General features: G+C 32.2%; 1 protein-coding gene across 1 annotated transcript in view; it reads right to left on the bottom strand.

Annotated features, from left to right (window-relative positions):
- Positions 1-894: 894 nt before the first annotated feature.
- LOC143236114 (uncharacterized) overlaps positions 895-27,980 on the bottom strand; it is a 92,774-nt gene continuing 65,688 nt past the window's right edge. Inside the window, exons 22-31 of the mRNA XM_076474388.1 lie at positions 26,078-26,184; positions 24,483-24,875; positions 22,905-22,979; positions 20,408-20,572; positions 19,099-19,205; positions 15,552-15,677; positions 12,852-12,925; positions 11,459-11,589; positions 11,022-11,072; positions 895-2,438 (exon numbers count right to left, since the gene is read on the bottom strand). Of these exons, the coding sequence (XP_076330503.1) occupies positions 2,260-2,438; positions 11,022-11,072; positions 11,459-11,589; positions 12,852-12,925; positions 15,552-15,677; positions 19,099-19,205; positions 20,408-20,572; positions 22,905-22,979; positions 24,483-24,875; positions 26,078-26,184 (1,408 nt within the window). The 3' untranslated portion in view covers positions 895-2,259. The remainder of the gene's footprint in view (positions 2,439-11,021; positions 11,073-11,458; positions 11,590-12,851; positions 12,926-15,551; positions 15,678-19,098; positions 19,206-20,407; positions 20,573-22,904; positions 22,980-24,482; positions 24,876-26,077; positions 26,185-27,980) is intronic.

Genomic DNA, 27,980 nt, shown 5'->3' on the forward strand with positions numbered 1-27,980 from the left:
CTCATATGACAGCATAGAATGATATTTAAATTGGGTTAAACATTCATAGTTTTTATGCAACTGTCCATTTATTTCACACACAGATTATTTTCATAATTTGAACAGTCATTAACTACCTCCACCTTTTTCATATTTTTCAGAACTGTAAAGTGAGAACAAAAATGCAAAGAAAAGATCAATATTGTTTTGATTACAAGAAATGCATTATCTCTCACTTTTATTATAGCTGGTGCACCACAATAGATTAACGGCAACACTCACGAAATTTTGGCCACACATGAATAAAAGTGTTTATAACATTAAAAATATGTGTCAAAAGTCAGAAACAGTAGCAAAATGTTTAACATTGTAGGTTCTATCAATTACTATAAATCACCACAATGTTATCATGCCATCTTCTAGGTGAATAAAAGAATGGCAGAATTAATAGTAGCTTCCTCTTGCAAATATAAATATACAAATAAATCAAGCATCTGTCAATACACCTTTCAGTCATTATTCATTATCCTTATGCATGTTAGAAGGTGTCTGGCAGGGCTTAAGGTATATCAGATAGGAGTTAGGCAGACTTTTCTTTTCCTGTGTTTTTCTTGCAAGTATGTATTTAGTTCCATATAACAATCTTATTAAACAGAATGTACTTTGACAATTTTGGGTTTCATCTCAAGCAATATGGAACTATGACTACTGAGTCATGCAATTTGGTGCTTTAATTCTGTTACAAGAATATATAAAAACACTGACTTTCTGAGCTAAAGAAGATGGTTAACTGGTAGTTAAACCGGACTTTAAAGACATGAACTCACAATATTCTCTTCATACTCAAAGATTTTAAAAAGGAAAAAAATTCAAGGACTATGATCAGTAGTTGTTAAATCATAACAACATAACACATTTAGGTTAATTAACCTTTACTGCAAATTTTGTACATTTTATGATTTTAATAATTCACATAAAAAAACTGTGAGAAAATATGTGAATGTTCAAAAAACAATAAAGCACAAAGTACTACTGCTTTCAAAACAAATGTATACAAGTTGATATAGAATTTACGGTATATAAGTTGACTTGATAAAAATGACAACAGCACACAGGTATTTGTTAAAACTTTTACAATTAAGGTAATGTCAAGCACTGTAAAGTGCTTCTGAGATACTGTTAACATCTACATTACACTAGGTTTAATTACATTTTCAAGCTAACATATAAATATTATTTCACAAACAAGTTAATGTCACATCAATACTGACATACTGTAATTACTTGTTTTATGTACATCTGTCACATTATTACTAATAATTAATGTTTAATTTATGAAACAGTATTGGATTTTAAAGTCAGTTGTCTATACAAAATTTTCCATTTAAAAAAAACAAAAGCCACTAACTTATATTTCTCTGATGATAAAAACAAGCTAAAGTAATATTTTTAATGTTACTTCAGTTATTATAATAATGTGAACTAGAGCAATAATTTTCCTTCTTTGGTTGCATTTCAGCATTAATGTGATCAAATTCTACAATAATAAAAACTAGAATGTTTCTATACTGCAAAATAAAAGCTGGAAAAATACCAATAGCTTGGGCATGATAAGCTGTTTTAAAACAACTTTAAGATGAGGGAGAAAAACAATATAGAAACAATAAATTCTGATGTAATAATTAAAACTTACAAAACTACAAAAATGTGATTTTCTTTGTTCTCCATACTGAGAAATTTAAACATCAGCTGATAATAACTTGGGGCTATTTGTTGCAAGAAATGTAAATGTTTACAATCATTGTGAAATTTTAAAATTCACATTTAATATGCTCTCCACACAATTACTGACAGTTACAGCAACTAAAATTTTGTGAAAGTTATAAATCTTCTACTAAACTACTAACCTATTGCACATTGATAAAAACGTTTTTTTTTTAAGAAAAGGAGGAACAAATACCAACAACAAAACTTAACGTCACTATTAAGCACAAAAACCCATTCTTACTAACACCTTATGTAAAGTCTATGGTGTAGAATATGTAAAAGGTAACAGCGTATTTGTAAACGAGTAATAAATCGTCGTCCATGTACATTGTTAAAAGACTATTATCTATACGTAAACGTATATACAGTCTAAAAACTTGGTATAAAACCAATGTTGCTCAGAGAAAAAAATATATATAACAAGCAAGCAAACTACCAGTCAAACACAAATACCAGTGATCTACACAATAACACACTGTACATCTTACATACATTTAAAAACTGCCTTAGACTTCAGTCTGTATAATCATACTTAAATTTTGAGTGGGCATTAAATGGAAGCCGTTGTCCATTAATAAGGCACTGAATAATCCATTCACTAGATAGCACTGGTATAGAAAGCTGTTGTGCTCGTTTTAACACATCTTGAGGGCAGGATGGATCGGAGAGAACAATGTCAACACTGTAAGATCCTGTAATACGTATAAAAAAGAAAATGAAAATTAAAACTTATTTTAACTTTTTTCTTTTGTAAAAAAAATGTGTATATATATACACTTTCCATTATCTCACACAAACACAATAATAAAGTTACATTCCCAACATGCTGAATAATTTGAGTTCATAGATCAAAAGTCAAAGTTTAAATCTTTTAATAGGTAATGAAGGGTAGTAACAAAGTTTTGGAGTTCAAACTGTACAGTTATAAGCTGCAAAACATTTTAAAGATGACGCAATAACAAAATATAGATAGTTTCTGTGAAAAAAAATATTTTTCTTTGAGTTAAAAACCAAGAAAAAGTCAATCATTCCCAGTTTGTCCTAGTTTCAATAAATAAACTTTTAACATTGTGTATAAATATTATACAATACATTCTGCATCTAGTTAAATAAACAAAACATAACCAGCTTCTTGATTTCCTTACATACGACAACTATGGCTTCCAAAGATATTCGGGATAAATTACATATGAGTATTAAAAACAGATCACATATACACAGTTTTCAGCAAAAGTGTTAGGACAAAGTAAAAAAATAGATTTAAGGCCACTTTCAAAGAACAATTGAATGTAAATCACAGGTGAAACATCTTTGGGATTTTAATCCAAATGTCTCTAATACACTCCAATACAGTTTCTTTGGAATAAATGTTTCCTTTTTCAAGTTTTTAATCCATTAAATCCCAGATCTGCTCAACTGGATTGAGATCCAAACTCTGTGGGGGACCATTGCATCATTTGAATGACTCCAGCAGCTTCTTTTTTAGCTAAGTAATTCCTGCATATGTTGGATGAGTGTTTGGGGTCATCATTTTATTGGTTGTACAATCCTTTACCAGTAATATGCAAACAATGAGATATACCATGACGGATCAGTATCTGATGGTATTTGCACTAGTTCATTATTTCATCTATTTTGCAAATACCTTCTGCTTTGAACCAAATATTTTCTAACCTGGACTCATCCACTCATAACACCCTTTTTCAATCACCAACAGTCCAGTTTTGTACTTTGTAGCAAATTTCAGTCTCTTGACAATATTCGGAAATCAAAGTAAAGGTTTTTAAACTGCTATGCGATCAAATATTCTATTCTCATTAAATCTTCTTGTCACTGTAAATCTGGACACTTTTCTGGCACTTGGCACATGGTTATTTATTTCAAACTGGAAGTTAGTAGCAGTTTTCCTTCTGTCCCAAAGGCTTAATGAATGAAGATACTTAATATCAGTATTATTGAGTTTGGGTGTTTTGCCTCTTCCTTTCCAATTTTCATATTTACCTGTCTCAGTCTCATGATCTTGAGTATATTTGACAGTGTTTGAGAAGCACTTCAAGTCTGCAGCAATTTATCAGAAAGTCCAACCAGTATCACACAAAATTTTATGCTAAATCTCTGCTCTACTGACAACTCTTATGTATTTTAAACGTGGTATGACAACAAATTAACATATTGTGTTAAACACTGTTTTTATTACGGTTCATTTGTGCAGTGCTAAAAATTGATTTCTTCAAGCACATACCAGTACCATATGCTACCCCCTTTCAATATAGTTAAGACATTGTATTGAGTACCATATCAGTTATTTCAGACCCTAAATTTGATGAGTATGTTCATTCAACCAGAACTCTTATAACATGCCCTTTGTACAAGTATATGGGAATTCTAAAGAATAAGTATTCTCACCTGGTTCATTTAACTGTCAACAGGGATCAGTGAAGCATTACCATAGTGTTACCACTTACTTTCTGTAATAGTGTGGAAGAATTAACCCTGTAAAATGGAAATAATTTTTTAATTTGTCTTTGTTTAGCTTAAGTTTAGACAAACTGAATCCAGTTTCAAGGAAACCTGCAAAACACTTTGAACATTAATTGTGAAGTGTTGTGAAGGCAGTATTATGATGCTGACTGTTTTAACTGGTTGGAAGATGGTTCACGGATTAAGTGTTAATTAAAGAAACCAAAAGTGTATTGTCATATTGTGATATTCTGGACAATTCTGTAACAGTTATCATTGACAAAATTCTTCTGGAAAGGATCATACCGTTAACAACATGATAATGCACCAGTTCATGTACTGTGTAAAGCAAATAAAACTCTGAATCTCTCTCAGACAGCTCAGTGCCTTGACCTGGACCCTGGAATGCTGTATGGTTGGTTGTTTTGGTTTTTTATGGCACAAAGCAACGAGGGTAACTGTGCCAAACAACAGGTAAAAAGTTAAAATTAAAATAAAATTATCAAAATTCGTAAAAAGAAAATTAAGGTAAAACAAAACAACAAAGTTAAATTTTTGAATTAAAAACATAAATAGCATTAAATCCAATTTTTATATCTAGTTCACAGCAGTAAGAACTACTGTAATATAACTTGTAAGGGACTTTCTGTAGCATAACTGTAATTATCATAACTACCCAGGATGACTAATGTGTTTGAAATTACCCCTTCTAGTCCTGGTTTTGAATTATTTTACATTACGGCTGTTTTCAGAAAGCAAAGTAGTACACATTTTAAAAGACTTTGTGTAACAAAATTTTAATTATTATAATTTGTCATGATGACTTATGCATAGTTCAAACATCAGTGTTAAACATCTGGAATTGGCCTTTCCAGTCATGGTTTCAAGTTATTTGAAGTTATGGCCATTTTCTAATTTCAAATCAAATTAGTTGTACTTCAATTCTTAAAGAGAAATCACATTAAAAATGTCTAATTTATAAATTAAAAACTTAAATAGCATGCAAATACCAACATGGCTTGGTATCCAGAAAACTGGGTAGAAGCAGATGTTAAAGAGAAAAAATTAATGGCCTTTTAAATCGGTATAAATAGTGCAATTTGAGTACTGCTTAGCTTCTAAGTGATCCAATGCAAGAGAAATGGTAAATAGTTCAACAGTGAATACAGAAACTGTAGAGAAGATTCTGTGCACAACCACCAAACCACAAGAAATCATGGCAAAGGCAACAGAGTAACCTGATTTCAAACCATCTGCTTTAATAGGAATGGAAGGATGGTTCGAAACATGTACAGCAAATAACAGACAATACTTCCAATCAGAAGTGTCTGCTTTTCTCACATGACTTAAAGGTCACATTTGGAGATTGTAATAAGCCATGGTAGTAGGATGGGCTGACCAGTAGATACAGCAATATTATCCAAGTACAGACCCAATTCATCCAACTGCACCTGGATATGAAGGCCAAAAGGAGCAATGGCAGACCATCTGTTCTGAAAAAGTATGAACTACCAAGAAAGAAAATTACAATCCCAAATAGAGTGCTTTGGTCAGGAACAAAGTTTTGAAGCATACAGTAAAGACAGTTGCAAAGAGCAGAGATGCAAAGAAGATTCACAAGACTTTATGTATAAGCTCTGAAAGCCCAGGGCAGAGCCAAAGTCCTTCATGATGAATGGGGCCCAGCATCTTTAAGGCCGAGGGTCTAGCAGAGCCATATACCAGTGATCCATAGTTGAGGTTTGATCAAATAAGAGCACGATATATCTTTAGCACAGAACATCGATCTGCTCCCCAAGTGGTGGAAGAGAGGGCACGGAGGATGTTCAGTGTTCGAGTACATTTGACCCATAGGTGCTTGATGTGCAGTATAAAGGTCAGCTAATGGTCAAAGATAAACCACAAGAACTTTGTCTCAGGAACCACAGGCAGCACAACTTCAACGATACAAATTTCAGGATGAAGGTGAATACCCCGTTGGTGGCAAAAGTACATGCAAACAGTTTTAGAGAGAGAGAAGTTAAAACCGTTTCCTGTGGCTCACTTCAGTAAATGATTGAGGGCAGTCTGTAGTTGCCGCTCAATATACCTCATGTTCAATGACTGCGTGAGATGTGAAAATCATCCACAAGGAGCCCATTTGCAACAGTAAAAGGGAGTTGTTCAGTGATGGCATTAATCTTTATGCTGAAAAGTGTGACACTCAAAACACAGCCCTGAGGGACTCCAAGTTCCAATATAAAAGAACAGAAAAGTGTCAAACCAACACAATCTTGAAATTGCCTGTCCATTAAAAATTTTTTAATAAAAATGGGCAAATGACCATGTAATCCATAAAAATGGAGGTCTTGCAAAATGCCATCCCCCCATGTAGTATCATAAGCCTTCTCAAGGTCAAATAATATTGAAACAAGGTGTTGTCATTTGAAAAAGGCTTCTCTGAATTACACTTTAAGTCGAATCAGGTGGTCTATGGTGGAGCACTGTCATCATAACTCACACTGGGTGGGCAAAAGGAGGTTGTTTGATTCAAGAAACCAAACAAGACAAGCACTACCCATCCTCTTTAAGGTCATACAGACAGCTCGTTAAAGCAATTGAATGGTAGTTTAAACAAATCTTAGGATCCTTCCCAGGCTTAGAGGAAGGTTGGGCAATAGCTTGGCACCAGGCATCAGGAAAAACATTCTCCTATCAGATTTGGTTAAAAACAATCAGAGGAATAGCAAGAGAAGCAGGAGATAGATGGACCAGCATCTCATAGTGTACATCATCATGTCAGACCGATGAAGGGTCAGTTTGAATTCCAACAGTATAAAGGGGCAATTACAAACAGAGAAAATCAGCTTGAAAGGAAAGAAATGATTGTTCTGCCCACGTCTTGATGGCAAAGCAGAAGTGCTATACACCCAGCCAAAAACTTTCACCTAGAGTATTGGCAATACTCCAGGTATCAGCTACTTCCTGGCCATCAGAGAGCAAGATCGAGAGAGGGACAGAATTATATTGTCCTGCCACTGATCTTTCGAATCTTGTCCCATATGACTTTGGAACTGGTGGTAGAAGATATGCTGGCTGTGAACTTAATCCAAGATTCCTTCTGGCTTTGATGTCTTATTCACCCAGGCCCATTTTTAAGCCTTCTGTGCCATGTGGCAGGTAGAATTCCACCACGGATAAGGATATCATGAAAATGTGTTGAGGTTTTAGGAATATATTGAGCTGCTGCTTGTATAATACAGTTGGTAACTGCTGCCACGCAGCTGTCTATTGATGGCAGGATTAAGTTCTGTGAGAGCATGAAAGAGGGCCAGTTGGCTTGATCCAGCTTCCACAAGAGCACATGGGTCAGGTGGCATAAACTACAGTCAGTCTGTCTCAAAATTATAGGAAAATGATCACTGTCCCATGGGTTATTGTCAACCCTCCATAAAAAGTGGGAGAATAGTGAAGGGGAGCAAATCAAGATATCAATAGCAGTAAAGGACTGACTAGGTGCATGAAAATAAGTAAAAGAACAGGTACTGAAAAGAGAAAGGTTGTAATCAGAGAGCATACGCTCTTTAGAGCGACCCATCCTATCAATATCAGTACCTACCCAGAGGAGATTATGTCCATTAAAGTATCCCTGGATTAAAAAGGGAGATGGCAACTGTTCAATGAGAGCATCAACATCTGATTGATCTTAGGTCTCTTCAGGAGATAGGCAGAGAGATCAAACAGTGGTGGTATGACCCAAGGAAACACGGATGGCTACGTCCTCCAAGGGTGTGTCAAGTGGCAAAGACAGGGTGGGCACATGCTGATCAATCAACAGTGCCACCCCTCCATGCACTTGTCCATCACACACCCTGTCAATTCTGTACAAAGAAAATTGCCTGAAAGGTGACTACATCAGCTGGTTTCAGAAATGTTTCCTGTAAGGAAAGACATACAGGATGGTAGGAAGCAATCAGTGCTTTGAGGTCATCAGATTAGAACATAAACCTCGACAGTTCCATTGTATCAAGGTGGCCATTTTTATTTATGTGTAGGCAAATTGGGTGGAGAGCCCTTCTTTTTTCAACCACATCTTTTTTCTTTATTGTCTTTATTTGAGGAAGGTCTGTTGACCTCCATGGATACTGCCCTGGGTTGATTGGGCAGGTCTTTGTTGTTGGAAGAGGATTCCAATGACTGACGATGCAAACAAATGATCGTTTTGCATCTTGAAGAGGAAGAGGAAGATGTACCAGAGAAAATGCTTATACCCAGAATGAAATTAAGTGGATCTTGGGGTTTGTTAGAATGAATGTTAGGGATGGAGATGGGGTTGACATTGATTCATCAACTTTTTTTAACCATGGAGGTCAAAAGACTTTTTTATATGGTTTGAGAATGATTCTTTTGGAGGTACAGCGAGAACCATCTGCACTCTCACTGTAGTAGTGGAACGAAGAGCAGCAGTATACATCTGAGATGAAGTGGTGGACAGCAACTTTTGAGCCTCAGGGTAAGTAATGTTTTGAATCGTCTTCAAATGTTGCACCTCTTTTATCTCCAACCACTTAGGGCAAGAACAAAAGTAGGATGGGTGAAAGCTACTGCAATTAAAGTAATGAGGGTCCATTTCACACTCATAGGCATCATGGTTCTTGCCACCACAAGAAGCACATGTCAAGGAACCATAACATGATGTCTTTGAGTGACTGAACTGCTGACACTGGAAATATCTGAGAGGGTTTGGAATATATGACCATACCTTGCAATTAAGATAACCTGCTTTGATTGTGGCAGGTGGACATGATGATGTAAATGTTGAAATGAGGACACTGGTCAGCATCATAATTTCATCTTTCAGTGGAGATATGCTTTGCTGCAAGAACTCCTTGAGGAAAGAAACCAGCAAGAATATTTGAATCAGGGATGTTCTTCAAATCCATTTCAACAATAACATCTTGTGATGAATTCAAAGTAGCATAGAGTGTAACATCAATGGGTATATGCCTGATGTAAGAGGAGTTCACTGTGTTTAGATGTGGATGTTTCCACCAATGTCACCAGAAAAAAGCTTTTTGACTCGCTTTGAAGAGCCAGCAAGTCCCTCTAGTCCCTTCTGAATAAAAAAGGGAGACATTTACCCTAAAGGTTTGTCTGAAAGAGAATATAAGAAAAGGAGGTACAGGTGTTACAGATGTTGAAGGTTATTGCTCTGAATCTTCAAGACATTGTCATTTACCTATGGACTGTTTTTTCACTATTTTATTTATGTTTTTATTTGGAGGATCCATAATAAAAATTAAATGTTTCAGCACTCACTGACCCCACCCACCATGGAGCACTGCAAGGGGATGCACTACACTGCCAAACAATGACGCTGCAGCAACACCATAGTTTTGTGAGCACTATACCCAAACACCAGCATCAGATACAATCTCCACAACACCTGTTTAGAACATCATACACTGGTACTTGGTTGACCCTAGACCAAGTGAACCAGCTAATTTAACCTAGGGGGACCACCCATCTTCAGGAATTCAAGGCCAAAGTGGTGTGTTAGGGTTGGACACCTCAACCACCAGGATCCTCTCCTCCCCTTCACAGGTCACCACACACAGAAAACACATGGATGGATGTTTAGATCCCAGAGGAGGTAAAGTGAAAGAACAAAACTTTCCCTGGAAGGTCCCTTCACCATGTAGATGAATCTATACAAAGATGGGAATGCCACATGAAAGCAGACTCTTTGAAATTTCACTGAAGTTAAAGACACACTGCATAAGGTGTGGCAGTCTATTCCACTAGATTCGTATAAATGATTGTAACAAGTGGCAGTTACAATAAGTATGGGTGCATCCTCTGCTTACTTGTAGTTTTGGAATTTCACTAAAATTCTCACTGACTGATTTAATGACAAATGTGTCGACAATACATGCCAAAGGCAATGTTGGCCATAGTTGATTAGGGCGTGGATAACGTGGGTAGAACAATCTCTTACACTAACACCACCAACCCTTTGAATTTCCTTCCTTTATCACCTTCATTCTGATTGGCTGGCTTTCACACCTGCTTAGAACTTTCAAACCTTATATTTTTGTTACAAATGGTACACGTCCTTTGTTTGTATGAAATACAAGATATGTAACTTACCATGAATTTCTTAGAAACAAATAATTAAATCAGTTTGTGAGATAATTGCAACAACTAAGAACTGGATTACACAGACTATATAATTTCTTGATGCAACAGAAACAGCAAATAATAAAGAACTTTATATTTATACTCTATGTTCATCTGTAAACAACTAATATATTCAACAAATGTAGTAGACAGACTTGATTAATACTTAAATATAAATGGATCAGATCAACTGGAGATAATAAACTGAACTAAGGGTGTTAAAGAGAAACATTAGGAAACAAAAACTGTGATATATTACACACTACTGAATTTTAATCCTATAAATGTAAATCAGGGAAGTATTCTAACCTGTTAGTGCTCTTGAAATTGTCAGCTAAAACAGTCTACTCAAATAAAAAAAAGTTAAAAATGAAGCCTTTCAAATTAAATATTATTGCTAGAAATTAAAGAAAAAAATTATTAGTTACAAAGGTAAGTCACTTACCTGAAGTATGTAATAATCATGTGAAATAAGTTACAAAGAAATCTAAATGTAAGAATTAACATTATAAATATATGAACAAATTACCTCACTATAAATGTAATATATGAAATTTAACTGCAAAGTTATCAGAGAAGCAATATGCTTTTGTAAGAGCTAAATAGACTGGGTGAAAGAGACTATATGCACATAAATTAAAGGTTAAGTCATTTACCTGAACGCTGTGCTGTTTTTTTTTCTACAACTCCACTCTCACTGGAATGTTCTGAAGAAGAAAATTTTTTTCTGATAAACACACAAGTTAATAGTTTCAAACTAAGCAATGTGTGTTCTTGGTTATGAGAAATTATTACTAAAAAATTCTACTTAAGATGTGCAAGTAGGTCTACAATAAAAACAATTCTACAGAGTGTTCGGAAAGTCACTGTGCACTTATATATTTATTAACAGACAAAACTGCACAGTGACTTTCCAAACACCCAGTATAAGACATTTATTATGAGCCAATAATAAAAAGAAGTGTTTTCGAGAAATTAAAGTAATTATTACAGAATTAATATTTTAGTTTAGAATCCATTACTCAAACTGAATTATAAATTCACTCTAATTTCCTTCACAACCAATCAGGATAAACTAAAAAGTAATCATTACCTTGTCGAGGCAGCCGACGTACCATCTCTGCTCTAGCAGCCAAAAGCACAGGTGCCCACGTGTTAACAAAATCTTCATTCTTAGATACAATTAGGACATGAAGACCTTTTAACACAGTACTTTTGGAATGCCTTTAAAAAATATATTTTATTCATATCTTTTTTGACACAAACTTAAAAGTACTTTTCTTATTCTATCAAAACTTATTTTGTAGAGTAGCAATAATGGCCATATTCTAAGAACATCAAACCAAAATAATTTTTTGAGCTTAAGTAAAATACTAACAAAGTTACAATTTCTGTTAAGATGGGATAATTTGAATATTATAATTTTCTCCAAGATAGGGTAGAATTCCTAACTTCAGTACAAATTCATTCTGATAAATTTTGTTTCAAACATGAATATGTCAATATTATAAGAGGTGGTATATAACAAACACTACCCATTAATGTGTTACACAATCATTTTTATAATGTTATAAATTTTGAGTTACAAATATTAACAAAATCCGACCAGAACAAGGACAGTTATTTTCTTAATTGCAAATGAAACAAAACTTGTGCAGTATATTTACATATTTTCTAAAACTTTGTAACACTTCTATTAATGTGTTCTCTCTATAAATGCACAACTTGTATATAGAAAAAAATTAATCTTAGAATTTATAACTCATGAAAATTGCAAAAAATTTTCAAGTGCAGAATAGAACAATAACAAACTGGGAGAAAATATTTTAAAGGATAAAAAAAAACAAACTTCAAGTGTAAATGAAATTATGTGTCACATGGGAAGCATTGGGCATGAAATAAAACCTTTGCACTCAAAAGCTGCCAAATAATAAGTGAAGGTTTGGCAGAGGAGAGCAGAAGGAATCACATGTGTCACTTGAGTATGCTATGTGTTACTACTGGTTAATAGGTAGCCAATGATGATTTGTATGAGAGGCACATTGGAATACACTAATTCCAACAAGAGGGAAGTGCAAAGCCTCTTAGCATTTGAAAAGAAAACGTCTGTATATAGAGAGTAACACTAAACAAGAATAACTAATCTCGTGAGAGGGGTTAAAGTGCCATGTAGCAACTCTCTGTACCTAACTTCATGCATGATCAGTCTAAAGAAGGCAAGTCACTTAACCATTTTAATTACTTTAAGTACACAGCACTATCACTACATTTTCTAAACTTTGTGTATTCAAATATAAAATATCACAACCAAAAAATGTTTCATACACAAAGCACGAGTTTTTCCCTAGTTTTCAATAAAACTATACACAAAATAAACTTTGATAAGTCAAATTTTACAATGTAAAATAAAATTTGTGTGATAAATTTTCAGTAAGAATATGACTGTTTCAAAAATAATGGAAGTATTTTTTAAAAATGAGACTCACCACTCAACAAGGGAATTTATTACAATACTATACCCTGCAGGATGCAGGTAAGATTTACTTGGAAGAAGTTCGTTCTGAAATATAAATTACAAAAGAAATGAAATAATCCCTAGCATTTACATGCTTTTAACACTAAAAATGTGTTAGAAAAAACAACATATCAGCACAAGTTTTATGAATGAATTTTACATATTTTATACTTAAACACATTTTACTCATTATTTGCACAATTTTTTTACCTTAACAGAAGTAAATAATTTTTGTGTTTAGTGTACAATTTTACTCATAAACTGGTGTCATGATTTTGATTAATTAGAACACTTCTGTTCTTCAAAATTACAATATACAATGATGAGCAGTAGATATGATTCATACATTAAAATTTTAATTAAAATTACCTACAAGTTCACAGAACTATAAAAACTTGTTAATAAAAATGTTTGGAAAACATATTTATAAACATTTCATAAAAACAAACTAGTACAAAACTAGATAGGAGTTTTATGTAGATATTTTTAATATATAAGCTTTAGCCATTATATGCAATATTATGTTGAAAGTCTGAAGACACCATTTAAATACGTAAAAAAAAAACATCCTGCACGCACTACAAGTTTTTTTAGTTTTTTTCAATTTCATGCAAAGCAACACAAGGGCTATCTTTGCTAGCTGTCCCTAAATTAGTAGTATAACACTAGAGGGAAGGCAGTTAGTCATCACTAACCACTGCCAATTCTTCACCTACTCTTTTACCAATGAATAGTGAGATTGACCATCACATTATTATGCCCCTATGACTGAAAAGGTGAGCATGTTTGATGTGATGAGAATTCAAAGTCGTAACCCTCAGATTACGATTAATGCACCCTAACCATCTGGCCATGCTAGGCCTTGTGCATTCAGTGAATATAAGATATATCACATAGGTAGAACTTAAGTACATATAAGATGTTAAGATATGGTAAATCAGAAATCAATGGTTACTTGTAAAGTGTCAAAAAAGTCAGCAATGCAATCATGGGCATCTACAGAAAAGTAATGAGGGAATTAAATAAAAACATTAATATGTATATGTTGAATGAATTGTTTCTCATTTTTTAGGGAGGGAGGAAAGTGCATTCAATATATTCTTTTTTTTCTGCTTTAACTTATTTTTATCAATATACAACCAAGTATTTCACAAAAAAGCATATTACTAGAATTGTGCCAATTCTGAAGAGAAGACTGAAATTTCATGTTTTTCAAATTTGATGTAGCTTGCTCATACACGCAGTCATTCATGTATTATGTGATGCTAGAAGGGGGCCATCTAAGCATCGCTGAATGTTACAGGAGGTGATTTCTTTTCAAAGTTTTAGAATTAGATGAAATACATGTTAATTTTGGATAAATAATCAATTAACATTTAGCTCAGCAGTAAGGGCATAACTACTGTACATGTGTGTGTGATGATAGTGTAGAGTGGACATGGGTTAAATTTACCTTAAAATTTCATTAAATAATATTTGGAGGAGAGTTATAAGGTTAAAACATGTAGCAGAATTGAAGTTTGTGTTCTATTAAAGAGTTTTAATGTTTTTATGTTTTAGTTATATTTAAGTGAATACACCGTCCCACTAAGCCTGGACTCTAACTAGCTCCTACTATAGACATCTTTTAGTTGCTTTAACAGGGAAGTTCACAGTATCCATGTACTCCTTTATCATTTAGTTAAGAGTTAACAGGAAATAAAAATGAACTACATTATGTTTATCATACATTGCACAAGTCACACACACACACACACACACAAAAATATATGTATACATATATATAGTGAACTTGTTCTGTTCAATTAAACCACAAATATCTTTGGAAATAATCAATTTTTCAATACTAAGTGAAAATTATTATGCCTAACTTTTAACATAAATTTTAAACAAGGAACATTTTTTTTATGTTCACCAGCTCTGTATCAAAAGTATGACAATGAAAAAGATGCTTTACATTATGGCTTATTTATAAGCAACTGAAGAAGTTCCACAGATACATATATAAACTGTTATTATCATGCCATTACAAACAATCAGGTGCTCTCTTACATTGAATAATTTGTCACATGTGAAAAAACAACCAATATCCTTCATAGTATAGCTCTCAAACAACTCAAACTCTTTTGTGCAATCTCTTAATACTTTCAGATTATAAACCATTATATAACTGTTGTATTAAATTAAACAACTGAAACTAGTTGTTCTTGTTACAAACTTAGCTTATTTTATAGCTAGTTATTGTATCTTTTACATTTAACTGTTATAGGGCCTACTAACTACAATTAATTTTATTTTATATTTGAAGCTAACTAACCAAAATAAAACTACAGGCAAAAACTGATAAGGTAAAACATAGAGAAAACAGATTAACTAGAGACATAAAGCTTGTAGTAAGCCTGTTGTTACTGGAATGGTTTTAAGTGGTCAGTTACATTTCCACTACCAGAGGTACACAGTTAAAATATTTACACATCTAGAAATAATATAGAAAGTGTTAACTTCTCAGAGTATTACATAAGTACTCATGTTTAATTTAATAAATCCAATGTTCTCTGATCAAAATTTAAAGCAGAACAGTTTAGGATAAGTTTGAAAGAAAAATATTAAAACTAAATTTAAAAAGGATAAAAATAATAAGCAATGTTTAAAACAAACATAGCTTACTCACCACTCTGCAACAGTCTATCACCCATACATGAGATATGCATGGTATGGCAGCAGACAAACACTGAATGTACTTGATTGTACGTAAGTAAGTGTCGGATAGCAAAAATACTTCTTTGGCAGATGTTTTCTGACAATGAATAAGGAACACAGACATACAGAATCAAGAGTATGATCAACATGCACACACATTAACAAAAAATAAACAGGAATAACATGAATTAATACTGGTTTAGGACACCTGTTTTTGTTCATTTTAGCAAAATGAATGCATATCAGTACAATAAAAATAGTATTGTAGTATTTTGAAACCATTTAACAATACACATTGAAATATGTATAACAGTAGTAAAATATGAATCTTAAGCAACAAACAACCTTGGAAGAAGGATTTCCTAAGAAAACCTAAACAAGAGTTCATCTTTCAATGTTTATTTCAGTGCAAAAAATAAAAAAAACAGGAATACCAAAAATACAAAACAATTCATGATACATTTTTAAATATACTTTCAAGGGTGGAAGCAGAAAATTGTGCCCCTACTGAAAAATTCTGGGAATTAATCAACAATTTCTTTCATTGATCTGTGTCAACACACACACAGACATCAATGGTAGTAGATTTGTATAATATATATAATACATTACTTGAGTTTTAAGAATACAAACAAAGAGCCTGATGAGATAAATCCAAAGTTTTTTGGTGTTTTTTTAACTTTTCCAGATTTCATTCTGGCAACAACAGTCATCTTGGATTTCTGCACTGAATAAAAACCTTTCCCATCCATGTACCTCTACGTATATTACAGGCTCTGTGTTGCCGTGGTAACTATTTCTTTTGTCATTCTTTGTGCTATGTCTTATTACCATGATCAACACACTCCTGCCACAGACACAATTCCCAATAATGCAGGCTTTTGCAAAAGATAGCAAGATCATTCTCAAACTTCATGCTTTGTAGGTGTTTGTATCCAAATTTAAACAGACCAAGGACTCAAAAATTCACTCGAAACTGCATCACAAAACTTGACAATTATGTGGCCAAATGAGACTGCTATAATTCTAGTTTCTTCAGCCATCTTATTTTGAAAAAATAAAGAAAAGCAGTAGTTACTTTTAAGAAGTGGCTGGAAGTTTGGGTTTCATTGGCAACTCCAAACTCTTGTTTTCAGAACATCCGGATGTGTATGTGGATGTCAAATGTCATTGCAATGTTTGTTTCCTGGTATTTTTTTCATGTCAGCATGTTCTTGTTTATAATTACAATCTTCATTCTGAGGTTTGGATCTATTCATGTCCAAAAATGTTCTCTTGTAGAAAAAAACAGATTCTTCTAGACTTTAGATTTTTAAGGTCTAAGATATTCTCACATAAAATATCTGACAGTCCAAAGAAACGTGTGGCCCCTTTGCTGAATGCTGCAAAATACAGTATTTCAAGTAAATATGCATAGTATCATCTTGTATTTAGTAATGCTGATACTCACCAAATATGTGCATCATTGTTTGATCCTATATAATGATACGTTTAGTTCAAAACATTGGATGATATAAAAGTACAATAGTGGTTCATAACAGGGATTGCAAGGAATAGCACAAACCCTTAACAGAACATTCAAGCAAAAAGGGCTTTATACTTTAAAACCTTTACTGTACAGCTTTGTACATTATACAGTCAGTGTCTTTTGGGAGCCAACCTCTATGAAGTGAAAAAGTAAAAATAACCAATACACATACTACTAAATTTTATCACACATATCTATAAAATAAAGATATGAATATTTATTTAAAACAAGGTTTAAGAGGTACATGTTTTATTCCAAAAGGCTGCTTTTCTACTGATAAAATCTTGTATACATTTAGCAAGGTATTGTGTGTTAGTCTAGGCATATATTAGCTCATTACTATGCATTATACATATACAGAATTTAGTTACACAAGCTATAAATGCTCATTAACCTCCTAATGCTCAAACAAATCTCCATGACAATCTCCAGTTGTAGCTTAACATTTCAAATCTCAAACTAATATGATCAAATAACCAGTAGCTACAATAAATCATCATGAACTATCAGCTAGCTATTAGTTATGTTTATTATCATTACAATGTATAAGGGTAGCTAGTTACTATATCAAGTAATCCTTTGATCATAGTTTGGCATAAAAAAAAAGTCAACAAACAAAATAAATAAAAAATTGGGAATTTAAAAATATACAAATAGACACCATACAAAGAATAAGGAAACAAGGCTGGAGATACCGTAGATATTATTTACTCAAACTACAAATTCCTTTTTTTTTTCTCCAAGTAGCATCATAATGCCAAAGTAGGGATTTGTAGTTTTGTAAATAACATATTCACCATCTCCAGCCTTGTTTCCTTACCTTTTGTATGGTCTCTACTTGTATGTTTTTAAATTCCAAATTTCAAATTTACCTTGTAAACATTGTATCCTGAGATTATATTTTCACTGAAGTTTTTAAAGACCTGGACAGATTTTGATTTAGCATGGAAAATAAATAACCCTTTATTCACAGTACTGTAAAAAAAGAAACTGGTACACGAATATAGGAAAAATTTTATGAATCACATAACAAAACTATGATCTAAAATGTCCCATACATATTCTGGGCATAAAAAACTTGGGACAAGTTAAATCACATTATCAACAAATTTATGAAGAAATTCAAACCAGGGAAAACCAACAAGGTCATTTCTAATCATAGCAATTATTTATCTAAAAAAAGGTACACATGCCAGGGATTCCACACTAATTGTCAGTGCTATAATGTTTTCCTTCAACAACCCAGCACATCATCTCATCACTATTCTTAACCATTTGAGAAAAAAATCTGGAATTCCTGTTTGAGCAATTGGCACATTTTCACAGAAACCACAGATTTCACCTTACCATCTTAAGAACCCCTAAAGAATTTTGACGTTACAAGTGTGTTCCAAAGCAGCGTTGTCAACCAAGCTTTATTTACTGTCTGGAAAAAACAAATTACTGAAGATACCTCTATGAAAGAATGAAACATCTTAAGTTTGGTACTCTTTTCAACTTTCATTAAAACTTATTTTCAGTATGTATAAACATAAAAATAAATCATGACCTTCCCATGGGTTCCACCCTCCTGCCCATTCTCAGTGATTTATATACAAAAGACTTAGAAATCATATCTTTACAGTTTGCAGTTTCAGCAGTAATAAAAAATTACCTGAAAAAAAATATGTATATATATATATATATAACAAAATTATAAATCTGCAATACAAAGTGAAAGATAAAATATTACAATTACTATTTGAACACTATACAATTCATTGAATATGTAACTTAAAGTACGGTACAAATTTGCAATAACTTTACAAAATTTCAGCTTTTAAATGATATACACATAAGAAATAAAAGTTACAAATACAATGTTTTACTAAGTTAATGATTGAAATGTACATTAAAAATTACATTTTACATGAGAATAAAGTATTTTACATATTACTGAACAATTACTTTTAAAAAGTAACCATTCAAGTTATTTTATGAATCTACATACTTGAGTGTCTTGAAAATTCTCTAGAATGATTCCTCCCCCAGCTTCTAGCTGCTCTTTCAAATATTTCTTGTTGAAAGGCACAGAACATATGTCCTCACTACTAAGATCTAATATTTCATGCAATGATTAAACATTATCTTCCTTCACACAGTGAACTCAGAAATAAAAGAAAATCACTAGAAGCTTCATAAATTAAGGAATAACAACCGAAACAATGAATAGATAAAAATCACTTACGACAGAAAAACCTTTGCAATTAGCATGCTCCTAACTCTCTCTTTATACACTTATGTTATCAACAACAAATAAGAGCCATGCATACAAGTTTCTCTTTTGATACTGGAAAAAAATTCTGTACGAAACAAATAATTTGTCATTCAACAAAGCAATGCCTGATACTGAAAAAAGCTAATATTACAAAATTTGTTAAATAAACAAAAGATGGTTAATTTCAATTTATTTAACTAAAGCTCTTCTAACTCAAATAATTCTTAACTAAAGACATTCTTACTATATAATTCAACGTCAGAATATGTTTATGATTAATGGATTTTTTAAAAACACAATGTAGCTGATGTTCTTTCTATATTTGTATTGCAAACAAAGCTGATAATTAAAGAAAAATATTTACTGACTATGTATCTTCCACTGTTAAACAAAACAGAGGAACAAAAAACAATGTAACACTACATGACAAAAATACAATGTTATATAAAGGGTAAGAATACAAGATCATATTTTACGGTGGATCCACAAGATAGAATATATGTAGAAAGTAAGACAGAAGAAAAACACCCAAGAATCAATAGATTATTAATTAATAAGATAAACATATCTTCAAGCACAAGAAAAATATTAAAAGGTTATTAAAATATATGCACAAAATGTTTTACAGGAAGATGATAGTTTTCTAGTTATTTAAATGTAGCTCTAAGAATTATGAAAATGGGTTGACTTTAATGTTCACTCAGCAATAATAATTACTTAATGAAAACTTCCTTTAATAATTGTATTTGAACAATGTCACTTGACACCAAAATGCCAATTTATTCAACTTATAGATATCCTGTTTGATAATTCATAAACTATACAAGTGATTTTTAATTTTCTGCCATATTTTTTAGTTTGTTTTTTTAGCCTAATTAATTTGGTTTCAACTTATGGTTCAATGAAACACGTGAACAGTAGACCAGTTTTTCCTAATGTTGTGACAAACATTGGAAGTGTATTAAAGAAGTTTGATAGTGAAAAACAAATTATATTTTAACCATAGACTTATTTTAACATGAAAATTAATATTTACACTAACCATCTGTGGCACTGGAGTCTTCAGTAGAAGAAAAATCTGCCTGCAAAGGTTTAATGGAGTCTTTCTTGGTACTTAATGTTCGGTCAGCACAGCTCAAAATGAACCCCAAATTATGAAATAATGTACTACCAGCAGAAGGTATGGGACCATACTGTGTCACAAGATCTGAAACAAAAAGTACCATCTATCAACATAAACAGTAAGAAAGAACACACTTTTTTTTGGTATTCTATGTAAAAATGATGGTAAATATTTAGCAAATATCAATATCTGATATCTCCATGATGACTTTATGTCATAATCTTTAAATATCATGATAAAAACCCCAACACCTTTTAACCAAACTTTTCGTTCATGTAAAACTAGAAAGTGTTTAGTTTGTGGAAAAGAACAAAACACACAAAAATCCAAACAAAGTTATGTTTAGTAAAATGACACTGGCATTTACTACTCTTTAAACTTGCAGTAGTTAACCAACCAGTACTGAATACCTCTAGAAAATAAGGTAGCATGCTGTTCCTCAACAATTTTAAAGCTGTATTTCTTTACATAAATGCAGATATATACATGTACAACTATCAACACTGACAAAGCAGTTGCCTTATTTACTTCTTCAACATTTCACAATCATAAATTCTACAACAAACATTCACGTTTCATAGTACCAACTCTTGTACTGTTAGCTTTATGAAGAATTTTTATTTGTTTATTTTGGATTTCGTGCAAAGCTACACAAGGGCTATCTGCACTAACCGTCCCTAATTTAGCAGTGTAAGCACTAGAGGGAAGGCAGCTAGTCATCACCACTTACTGCCAACTCTTGGGCTACTCTTTTACCATTGAATAGTGAGATTGACCATAACATTATAATGCACCCATGGCTGAAAGGGCAAGCATGTTTGGTGCTTATGAAAGATCACCAACAGTATATCTTCCTTAAATCATTTTGTTTTATGTATTAACAAAAATAACTCTTCCATGTCCAATGAGTGATGTCTGTATCAAGAATAAGACTGCACAACTGAATTAAAAACATTATTTAAGACACTTGTACTCATTCTTCAACACAATAAATAAAATCAGAATTTTTTATTTTTGAGTTGATTTCAGCACTCTCCTAACAAAATCATTGGTGAAAATTTTCTGATTTTTTTTTCTCATAATATCGGCACTCAAAACCCCCTAAGTCATAACTTCAAATGAAATATTCTTAAGTTATCCTCACAATTTCAAATAAAGTGTGATTTCATCAATTTTTACAGTTATTGTTTCTCAACCTTGGTTACAATAATGTGATGCTACTGACAAACACACCATTAAAGTCCTTTTTTCAATTCTTTTCAACTGTAACAATCAAAAAGGTTTGATTTCAGTGGTGATTAGAGTAGATCAGGTTAGCTTGGCAATTTTGTTTGATTTTAAACCTTGTGAAAAGCACGTGTTATCATTTGATACTTCAACTTATAATGATGAAGTATGGTTTTTTTTTAAGATGAAATAGAAGGATGTGAGCTTTATTAAATCAGTTTGCTCTTGAGCTTATAAAGTGTCAATTCACCACTGTGTCATGCTTTATTTGCATCAGCCCATACTAGACAAAAGTAACTGTTTCAATGAGCAAAGAAAATTATCAAAATTAAATATAAATTAAATGCATATACAGCAAGTTTAATACTTATTATGTATAATAAATGAAACTTTCTGTCAATATTTTTTTTTAAATTAGGCTTCCTTATGCTACTATTATGGCACAAGAATTGTTTATTATACACCAGTAATTGTAAAAACAGTAAAACCAAGCACTTTGTTTTCCAAACCCTGGTTCTCTTACACAAGCCAACTTAAATGTATTCAGTACTCTTCAAAATGCTTATATTACAAAAGCAAAGAAATGTTTCGATATTTTTGGCCAAGCTACTAAGGCATCCTCTCACCATCTCTAATTCTGAACTACTAACAGTCAGCATCACCATACCACCTATGCTTAAGGACTGGCTGTCACTTTTATAATGCACCAACAGCTTAAATTCTGGGGATTATTTTGCAGTATTACAAAAAACAGAACCAAGTTACCCAGCTCAAAAGTTCTCAGCTCCACCACTAGACCCATTTACATCCTGAAATATGTAGATAAATTTCAGATATTGTATTAAAACTACTATGTGCTATCACATCTTGGTCATTAATGCATTAATGCTTGTTCTACAATTACAGGGTATTTAAGAAGAAAAACTATATCATTATAGAACTCAATCAACTAGTTACACCTTATAAAGTAGTTTGGCACAAAATGGGTTAGTTTTGTACATTTAAACATCATCAGGATTTTAATCTAAATTATATTAAAATTTCTTGATTTGTGCAAAATCAAATTCAATTTGGAAATGGTTTTAGAGAGAAGGCTGGTAACAGCCTGTGAGAACATTCATTCTCCAAATTTATTTAGAAATTACATGTTCACAAAAGAAACAAACTAAAAATGTTTTTTTTAAAGTACCTGATCTTTCACAGGAGAGTGCTGGAAACTGTGGCTCAGTTGTTACTGAATGAGATGATGTTTTACTCTGACTTTCTGTACAAAGAACACATTATCAACTGAAGGAAACAAATAACCTTATCAGTTCTTATAGTCTTTTGTTTATTTAAACATACAATCATAAATATGCATTTTTTCTCACTCTTCGATTTATACAAAAGCATGTTTTTTATTACTTTTAGCAGTTGTTTCCTTTTACACTCATATGAAAAAAAATTCTGTTGTTAAATTTAAATACAGGAAAAAAAAATCTTATTACTTAAACTATAAAGTTGAATAGGTTTGGAAATACAGATGAGAAAGTATAAAAATATCTAGTTACTATAAAATTGAAACATAAATTAGTTTTGAAATTCAGAAACAATTCAAAAAGAAACAATCAGAATTAAAGCCATGCTGATACCACTAGATTGCATTATGATTTACAAAGTCATAAAAATGCCTATACCTGAAAAAAACCCTTGTATATGATTCATAGCATTTTATATGACTATTCAACTGTTAAATTAAAGCACAACTGAATACATAACTATTAAAAAGCAAACTAGTTGACTCATTTCTACATTGTGGCAAAAATTTATAATAAACAGAAGATACTGCTATTGGCAAACAAATCAATGGAAGTTAGTTTTGGAGGAGAAGAAGAGCTATCATATATATATAAAAATAATACCCAAGTCTGGCTTATATATCATAAGATAAATCTAGAATGCATTTAAACTTAAACACAAGCATTGTTTATTTAAGGTAAATTGTGTTTTGGAAATGTTCAGTTTCAGCAAATGAGCCAAGATAAAGGATTAATATTTATATAAGTATCCCCCTCCTAAAATTACACTACTAAAACCATTTGAAAACTAGAAGGATAGATTGCACTTTAAATAGTTTTTAAAAAGTTCCCTCACTAGCTAGCAAATGTCTAGAACAGTTGAAAATTTAACCAGTGGAGATTTTAAAGAATGTGAAACTTACTTCAGAGTACAAAAGTATGTATAGTGTTGTGAGTTTCATTTTAATATTAGAAAATTTGTCAAACAAACTATGAAAACTGATGCAAATTTAACAGAGAACAAATCTAGCTATATGTGAACATGAATCAAGTGTGTATGACGTAAACTTAATTTTCAGTGGGTCCTTTAATTAGATAAATACATGCAAAAACTACATGTGACGTTCCCTTTATTTTATTTAGGATCATTGTAGAAAACTGACAGTGCAGTGCTTCTTATAATTTTCAAAGCAGAATCAGATAAGTTTTAAAAAACAGATTAAAAGTCCTTTTCTGATGTGATACACTATAAGAGATAGATATTACCTTATCTAATTTGTATATGATCTTTAATTTATCATACTCAACATAAAACTACAGTTTTGCCAAGTTTCAGTAGTTTCAATAGAGAACTGCAAAAAAAAGATAATTTTTATCTTTAAACATTGGAAAAAAAATTTAACTCTCTTTATACTCTTATTTTAAAAAAGATGGGGATAATTAAGCTTACTTTAAATTTAAAGGAAAAGTAAAATATTGCATTTTCTTACCCTCATCATAACAAGATACAAGTCTTCTTGGTTGTGAAATATGACTAAATGGAGTTGTCATCTCAGTTTCAGAAGTCTCACTAGATTTGTCCTGCTTAGCAAGAGGGGTTCCTTTTCTTTTAGTTCTCCCAGAAGATGTAGACCCAGTACTTTTAGCTTTCCTACTTTGAGGGCTAGACCGAGCTGGAGATTTTCCAGAGACCTTTTTGAACATTGGTGTTTGTTTAGCTAGTGCTTCTGAAAAACTATCCTCTGTTGTATCAGTAGCAGTACTCTGAAGGTTGGGATCAAGATTTTTACCTTGTTTTCTTTTGCCCCCTGGCAGTTTTGTTCCACCTGGAGAAATGCCAGTTGAAGATGGGGTACGTTTTCGTCTTCCATCCACAATATTATCTGTATTGTATAATTAATACATATACACTAATATTTAATCAAAATTAGTGAACTGTTCTTATACAGTTGTTGTAAACTTATCTCTTAATCATAAAGCCAAAATAACCCGTAGGACACAATATGTGTTATAAACACAGTAATAGTATATAAATTTTCCACTTTCTGTAACTCAGATTGTGGTAATCCAAACTATCACATGTTTTTGGTGTATGTGCTCTACTGGACCCTTATTTCACATAATACAATCCAATACAAAACACGAGATATAACATCTCCAATTTTGATTGAATTTCTTCTTCCCTCCCTTTCATTAAAAAAAACAACTAACTTTTATCAACTTTTTCAGATTTGGTACACTGATAGATTTTTTACAACCTACAATTAGGTGTCAAATTTGGTCTAAATATAACCATTCCTACAAAGTTATTCGATAAAAGTTACTAATTACTGACCAAACTTTTTCTGCATGCCTTTGTGAAAAGTCACAAACTATCAGTCTGAAATTTTACTGCAGCATTATGTAAAAGTGGACTGTTGTTTGTTTTTTGTCACTTGGATTACAGACAGCTGATTCAGAGCAGCAACATTATGGGATGAAAGCACATACAAATACATAACTATTGGTTAGGTCAAGCAAACTATATTAGCAGTTTCTAGCTAAAGTTTTCAAAAGAATCATACAGGTGGATGGGTATTATTCACTGTCAACTTTTAAGCACAAGTTGGTTAAATTTTAAGGAATTACCCTAATAAAGAGCATTTAGCATCATGATATTATCTTAAGTAATTAACATAAATGATTACGCTTGATATGACTATAACAAGTGGATGTGGGTGATGATAAGAAACTGTTAATCTAGGTTCCATGGCATTACATTAAAGGAAATCATTAACAGTATTTTAGAGAGGAAAAAACTACCACCATATATTTGAAATAATCTAGTTGGTTCTGTAAAGTATAGGTTTATTCTTAATAATAGAATTGTATTCCTAAAACTAATGTTAATAACACACAAATCTCAGTTCATGGTGATTAATAACACAGAAGATGACTGAGTTAAACACATGTTGTCAGTGTTCAGCTGGATTACTTCAGAGTTAAAAAAATTATACCTTGTAAACTGAGTCTTGCAAATGTTGTTTGAATTTCATTTACTATATTAAAGAATGAGCAATGTGTAAAGTAACTTTAATGGACTCACCTAAGCTGACTGCTGCTGTAGGTCCTGGTGAATGGAACATAGGAGACACAATAGCAGCAGCTTGGTCAGCTGACAGGATTACTGATGCACGTGGACTGTTAGAAAATCTGAAATATAATACAAAATAAATACTAGGAGATTCTATGCTAAAATTAAACTTAGAAAATTCCAACACTTTAATGGTGAGACATGTGTCAATACAAAAATTGTAGAGCACAACAATATTACCATAAAAACCTTTTTTTTATGGGTTTCATATAAATTTACATATATGTTTAATCAAAAGTATTTTATTTTAATACAGGGTTAGTTAAGAAAAACATGCAAGTTCATGCAGTCGACACATATTGCAGACATGTTTTTAATAGTTCACATATACAATAGTAAGATTTTAATATTTAGATATAACAGATATTACTGTTATTATACTATCATTATATTTAATGCATAAAATATATATTTCATACACACTAAATGTATAATATTAATAAACAGTAAAACAATTAATGTATATCATAGCTAGAGACCAAGAACCACAAAGATTTTGACATGTTTAATTTCCCTTGTTTGTTTTTTTTACACTGATTGGACATTACATTTTGATAAATCCTGAGGAAATATATTACAGTAGTAAAAATATTAAATATTATTATTAATCATCTTATTTAAAATGGTTGCTTGGTGTTATCCAAAAACATTAAATACCAAAGTAAAATATGTAAGATAGAACATGCAACAAAAAGCAAGTAATCTGTTATTGCTAACTGACAGTCTCTGAATGATTGGTGATGGTGCCATTGTACATGGACTGCACACCGACCAACAAATTAAGACAAGACTCCATTACTGGAAAGAGAAAAGCCTGTGCTTTGGCCAGTGTTAAGTTCTTGTAGCAGGTAAACAAATCATTAAATAAATTCAGCATTAACCATCTGAAGCCTAGTTCTGTGCAAAATTAAGACAAGGTCTATCACTGGATATTGGATCAATGGATCAACTCAGCTTAGATCTGAAAGCTCTACCAGATTGTGCCACACATACTGGATAGGTTAACAGATCATGAAGTGAAGAAAACATTCACCACACTCTGTTAATAGAGGGTGAAAGCAATATGTTTAGTTACCAGTTGCAAGAAGTGCTTATTGGTGCAAAATCCTGTGCCACAAAAGCATCTCAATGATAGATGGGTATTTCTATACTCTATTGACCACCTCAAGAATGCCAGTCTTATTTTAGTACTCTACTGGCCTAAGGCCACTTACCTACATTGTTAGAGAAGACAGGACTTGGAAAAGGAGTTCTGAAAAGTGAGTGACTAGTTTTTTGGCCATGAGCAATATATCAAAAAAATATAATGTAGACATGGGAGTGACAATACGAATGCACTCAGTATGGGATCTTAGCGATCCAGCATAAGGACGACAGGAAGAGAGAAACAAGGGCCTTATCAATTAGCTGATAAGTGAAGCATGCATAATAAAATGTACCAAACTTTACCAATCTCACACTTTAATAGGTTACTGCAATGTCAGGAGGATCAAAGGAGGAAACAAATACTGCCTTAAGAAGCCTTCTGAATTTTATAATATCACACTCTTGAAAGATACTGCAGTCTTAGATCCTGAGAAGTTCATTCTCTCTTGCTCTAACTTCCTACCACATGATAACCAAACTAAAATGGCTGTTGCATCTAACATGACATCAGTAACTATTCTGAACATTATGATAGCTCTTAGTACAATAGTCAACAATACAAGCTACAGATCATCTAGTTAGTAAACATCATATTACTCATACACCAATGTATACATAAAAAGTAAGACAGCACACCATGTTTGGTACTGAAGGTTCCTGCCTGACAATAATCCTATATATCTAGCTGTAGAAGTCTTCATTGCCAGAC

This window comes from Tachypleus tridentatus, chromosome 13, assembly GCF_004210375.1.
Source record: "Tachypleus tridentatus isolate NWPU-2018 chromosome 13, ASM421037v1, whole genome shotgun sequence".
NCBI classification, from domain to species: Eukaryota; Metazoa; Arthropoda; class Merostomata; order Xiphosura; family Limulidae; genus Tachypleus; species Tachypleus tridentatus.